Source organism: Bubalus kerabau, chromosome 19 (genome assembly GCF_029407905.1).
Source record: "Bubalus kerabau isolate K-KA32 ecotype Philippines breed swamp buffalo chromosome 19, PCC_UOA_SB_1v2, whole genome shotgun sequence".
Lineage (NCBI taxonomy): Eukaryota > Metazoa > Chordata > Mammalia > Artiodactyla > Bovidae > Bubalus > Bubalus kerabau.
Genome location: NC_073642.1, coordinates 40994292 through 41000152, shown reverse-complemented (window position 1 = coordinate 41000152; position 5861 = coordinate 40994292). Strand labels below are relative to the sequence as shown.

General features: G+C 39.2%; 1 protein-coding gene across 1 annotated transcript; it reads right to left on the bottom strand.

The window, feature by feature from the left end:
* Nucleotides 1-3633: 3633 nt before the first annotated feature.
* LOC129633695 (nucleosome assembly protein 1-like 1) lies at nt 3634-4844 on the bottom strand. The gene has a single exon (XM_055555567.1). It carries the CDS (start codon nt 4781-4783, stop codon nt 3800-3802), a length of 984 nt encoding a protein of 327 aa, XP_055411542.1. The 5' UTR covers nt 4784-4844; the 3' UTR covers nt 3634-3799.
* Between the last annotated feature and the right edge of the window lie 1017 nt (nt 4845-5861).

The window sequence follows — 5861 nt, the reverse complement described above, 5'->3', positions numbered from 1 at the left end:
CTGCTGTCCTGTGTGTTAGCTAAACTTTAAAAAATAACTTTATTTTGATTTATCTGAATAAAGTGTTTTTAAGTGTATATATTTGTAATTTTAGTGGTTGCATTATGTTTTATACTATACATGCATAACTTATATAGTATAATGGTATCAGCATTTTGATACCAAATACCAAATGATACCATTGATACTCAAATGATACCAAATACCAAATGATACCATTGATACTCACATGAAGCACTTCACTTCATTTGAGTGAAGTGTAGTAATCTTGAAGTGAAGCGAAGTGTTAGTTGCTCAGTTGTGTCCAACTTTTTGCAACCCCACGGACTGTAGCCCACCAGGCTCCTCTGCCCATGGAGTTCTCCAGGCATGAGTGGGTAGCCACTCCGTTCTCTAGGGGATCTTCCCAACCCAGGGATCAAACCCAGGTCACCTGCATTGCAGGCAGATTTTTTTAGCGTCTGAGTCACCAGGGAAGTAACCTTATCTTCCTTTAACTCCCCTTGCCTTCCACCACTTATAATTGCCATAACTATTTCCTCTATACAGAAGGAGAACCACATCATGCAATTATAATTTTAATTTGAACTATCAAATCTAATTTTAAAAACTCAAGGGAAGAAGAAAAGTCTATTGAATTTGCCTTTGTATTTATTTTTCCATTGTTCTTTCTTCCTTGCTATGTCCCAGGCTTTCTTCTTTTATCATTTCATTTTTATTGCAACAACTTCCCTTAGTCATTGTTTTTGGGTAGGTCTGCTGGCAAAAAAAAAATTCTTTAGTTTCCCTTCAACTTAGAATGTCTTGATTTCCCTTCTTTTCCTAAAGGATATTTTCACTGGACAAAGAATCCTAGGTTAACAGATCTCTTCCTTCAGTGTGTGTGTGCGTGTGTGTGTGTGTGTGCGCGTGCATGCACACACTCAGTTTCTCAGTCATGTCCAACTCTTTGCGACCCCATGGCCTGTAGACTGCCAGGCTCCTCTGTCCATGGGATACTCTCGAGTGGCTTGACATTTCTTCCTCCATGGGATCATCCCAACCCAGGGATTGAACTTGTGTCTCCTGCATTGGCAGGTGGGTTCTTTACCTTTGAGTCACCTGGGAAGCCCTTCCTTTAGTACTTAAACAATGTTGTGTTTCTTTCTTCTAGCTTCCATGGCTCCTAAGGAGAACCCACTGTCAATTGAATCGTTTTTCTTCTAGAGGTGAGGTATCATTTTTCTCTGCTTTCAAGACATTTTGTCTTTAGTTTTCAGAGGTTTGATTATAATGTGTCTTGGTATGAAATTCCTTGGGCTTAAACTTTTAGGAATTTGCTTAGTTTCTTAAATTTGTAAGCTTATGTCTTTTGCCAAATTTGGGAAACATTCAGCCATTATTTCTTTGAATACTTCTCAAGATCTACCTTCTTCTCTCCATATGTGACTCCAGTGACATAAACGTTAGATCTTCCTCTCTTTTCATGGATAACTTAGTCTCTGTTCATTTCTTTGTTTCAGTCTGTATTTCCTCTGGTTTAGACTGGGTAATTTCTGTTCTATCTTCAAGCACACCAGTTCTTTGCCCTGACCTTTTTAATTCTGCTAAGTTCATTCAGTGAAAGTTTACTGGATATTCAGTTAATGTTTCTTTCAGTTGTAAAATTTTCATTTGATTTTTCTTTCTCCTCTTCTTCCTCCTCATTGTTCTTCTTTTACTGTTAAAGCTTTCTGTTTCTTTTTGAGTCTTTCTATTTTTTTCTTTTGTTTCAAGCATATTTTTAATTGTTCATTGAAGCCTTTTTATAGTGTCTCATTTAAAAATCATTGCCAGATAATTTCAGTATCTTTGACATCTGGGTGGCATTATCTGTTTATTTTCTTTTCTCGTTTATGTTAGGATTTCCTGATCCTAGCTATGACAGTGATTTTTAGTTGTATCCTGGACATTTTGAGTATTATGTTAGGATACTCTGGATCTTATTTAAATCTTCTATTTTAGCAGACCTCCTCTGACACTGTGTGAGAAGAGGGAGAGGCGGTGTAATTACTGCTAGGTAGAGGTGGACGTTCACTTCCCTGGTCAGTCTTCACTGTTACTGCGGTGAGGAGGCTTACCTCATTGCTGGGTGGCTGTGGAATTGCTCTTCACTAGGCTTCTGCTAGCGCCCCTGTAGCAGTAGGGAAAGGGATGCCTCCTCACCATTCAGATGGTGTGGAAGTCTAGGCTCACCATGTGCTCTCTACTGATAGGAGATTGTGGAGAGCTGGAAGAAGTGAAAATCCAAGCTCTGCATTGGCTTCCTCTGATATCATTCCAGGGGTAGAATGGTGGATATTTTATGTGTCCTGGGAGTGTTTCTTGTTACAGTGGGGTGATGAGAGTTGAAATCTAGGCTTTCTGCTCAGCCTTTAATGATGGGTGTGGATCACAGGTTTTCCCATGGTGTTAGACTAGAATAAGGCAGTTATTATCTCAGAATTTGCTGTCTCATTGGGCTTCTACTTTCCTGGTCTTTTGGCGACAGAAAGCAGGCTTTCCTTTGGGCTGTTATGTTTATATTTATTGGTATTTCCAGGCTGAAGGCCTCTCTAGCACCCAGTCCAGATGTATGAGGCAATAAAACGACAGTGAACTGAATTTTGTGTTACTTCTTGGCTGTCAAAATACCTGGTTGGCCTGTTTTCTTCTCCCTACTTTACAGAGTCCCCCTTTGTTTCATTAACATATGATGTTCAGGGGTTTTAGTTGTAACAAGAAAACTATAGAATAAGTGTTATCCAGACCTGGAAGTCCTATTTGTAAATGCTCTTTTGAATTTCTATTTTTGTATACATTTTACACTAATCGTATAACATTAATATAAGTATGCATATATTGTTACAAGTAAGTATGCAACCACATGTATAGAAGGTACATGCCCTTCTACTATGTATTAATGGAGTACATAGCCGAATTCAGATTGCAGACCACTGGTGGGATGAAAGCGCTATGGCATGAAGGCACTCTTTCCTTGGCCCTTCTACTAATTATATGACCTAGAGTATTCCTTTTTTAACCTCTGAAATGAAGCAATTGGGTAAAGTTGAAGTTGCTCAGTTGTGTCTGACTCTTTGCGAACCCATGGACTATACAATCCATGGAATTCCCCAGGCCAGAATACTGGAGTGGGTAGCCATTCCCTTCTCCAGGGGATCTTCCCAACCTAGGGACTGAACCCAGGTCTCCCACATTGCAAGCAGATTCTTTACCAGTTGAGCCACAAGGGAAGCCCAATTAGGTAGGATGGTCTCTAATACCACTTCTACCTCTAAAACTCTTCAAATAAGACCAGCTAGTATCAATTCTTGCCTGGAAAATCCCATGGACAGAGGAGCCTGGTAGGCTGCAGTTCATGGGGTTGCTAAGAGTTGCACAGGACTGAGCGACTTCACTTTCACTCTTCACTTTCATGCATTGGAGAAGGAAATGGCAACCCACTCCAGTGTTCTTGCCTGGAGAATCCCAGGGATGGGGGACCCTGGTGGGCTGCCGTCTATGGGGTCGCACAGAGTCGGACACGACTGAAGCAGCTTAGCAGCAAGCAGCAGCAGTATCAATTCTAAAAGATGTAAAATACCACATGAAAATCATTTCCCTTTTTCTTTTTTTTTTTTAATTATATGACATTTTTATTTTAGGATGCAAAAACAAAAATGAGAAAACAAACAACAAAAAACTTTTAATAGGCTTGTCAAATGATGTAAATTCATCCTTTCCATGGAAGCAGAAGGTAGATCAGTGCAGGTTATCCTCAGGCCTCATACATCCTGCTTCACTACTGCTTGCACTCTGCTGGGTTTTGATCCTTCTTTGGGTCATAGTCTGGATCATTTTCCTCATCTCCTTCTTTTTCCCCTTCCTCATCCGCTTCTTCACCTTCTTCATCATAATCATCGTCATCATCTTCAATAGCTTCTCCAGTAAAGCATAACACTGATCTTGGGATTATATGCGCATGTAAAAAGTGACCAATTTCAAAGTCTGCAGTGAGGATAGCTTCAGAATCATCATCCAGATCTCCACTCTCAGGAACTTTGGGAGGGGCAAAAAAATTAAAGAAAGAGTCATTAGAAACTGTTTTGGCCACAGTACGAACTGTCCCATGTCCCTTGTGTTTCTGCTTCTTCTTAATCATTTTCAAAGTGACATTCTTCCCTTTTTTCCAATCTATCTGGCACCCTGTACAACCCATAATTTCTGGTCCATCAAAAGAAAAGGCATCAGAATCATCTGGTTCTGACCTCATCCTATATGTCTTTGTCAACACTTCATTTGTGATATATTCATTGGGTTCAAAGTTAAATTCTAAGACAAAACTCATAGGTTGACCAGCATCTGAGAACTTCACTTTAATATCTTTCAAGTGCTTCAGAATAGGCTCATCATGTTCCTGAACCATATCACTGAGCAAGTCAACATTCTTAAAAACGGTCAACCAAAACTCAGGAATTCCCTTGGGATCTTCTTTTTCTTCATCCTTTTTCTCATCTTCAATCTTGGCCTTTTCTTTTAGCTCCTCCGAAATTTCATCTTCCTCATCTGGTTTCCATTCACACTCTTCTTCTGTAGGTTCATAAATGGCATTAATGATCTCAAATCGTTTATCAAACAGAGGCTGATAAAGAACAGCATACTTTCTTTCAAGATCATGAACTTCCTCATAGAATTTGGTTTCTATCTGTGCACATTTAACTTGAAGGTTTTTGAGAGCATTCACTCGTCTTTTAACTACCCTAGGCAAGTTGTCGATGTGCGCCATATTGTACAAATGCCAAATATCGGTGGCGAGGGCGGGGAGCCGAGCGGCGGAGCTGCGCAGGCAGTGACTCAGAGCTGCGGCGGGAGGAGCAGCAGGCGGCACCGTGAGCAGATGGCACTAAAAGAGCTGTTTCCCTTTTTCATATTTTATTTAAAGCACTTTTTAAATCCTGAAAAGTATTGATTCCCTCAGGGATAAGCTTTTATCCAATTTATAATTACAGTAATAATTAAGATTGATATCAAACCCAGCAAAATTAATTTTCTTAAAAAGAGTCTATTATTCTATTCAGTAGGTTGTCTTGTTTCATCGATGGTTAACTTTGCTATGTGAAAGCTTTTAAGTTTAATTAGGTCCCATTTGTTTATTTTTGCTTTTATTTCCTTTGCTTTTGGAGAAGAGATCCAAAAAAAAAAAAAAATTGCTTTAATTTAGGTCAAGGATTGTCCTGCTTTTTTTTCCCCCTAATTTTATAGTATCCAGTCTTACCTTTAGATCTTTAATCCATTTTGAGTTTATTTTTGTATATTTTTATTAGATCATGTTCTAATTTCATTCTTTTGTATATAGCTGTCCAGTTTTCCCAGCACCGCTTATTGAAGGGACTATCTTTTCTCCATTCTATATTCTTGCCTCCTTTATTATAGATAAATTAACCACAAGTATCACACTGTTTGGTGACCCTAGCTTTGCAGTACAATTTGACAACAGGGAGCATGATTCCTCCAGCTTCTGATATTTGCAAATGATATGATTGATAAGGGATTAATATCCAACATATATAAATAGCTCATACAACTCAACATCAGAAAACTAAACAAGCTGATTTACAGTGGATAGAAGAACTCAATAGACATTTTCCCAAAGAGGAAATGCTGGTAGCCAACAGCCACATGAACAGATCAAGAACTCAGCATCGCTAATCATCAGGGAAGTGCAAATCAAACCCTCACCCTGGTCAAAATGGCAATCACGAAAAAAACACAAATAACAAACGTTGGCAAGGATGTAAAGCAAAGGGAACCCTCTGGCACACTGTTGTGCGTGTGTGCTCAGTAGCAGCAGTTGTATCCAACTC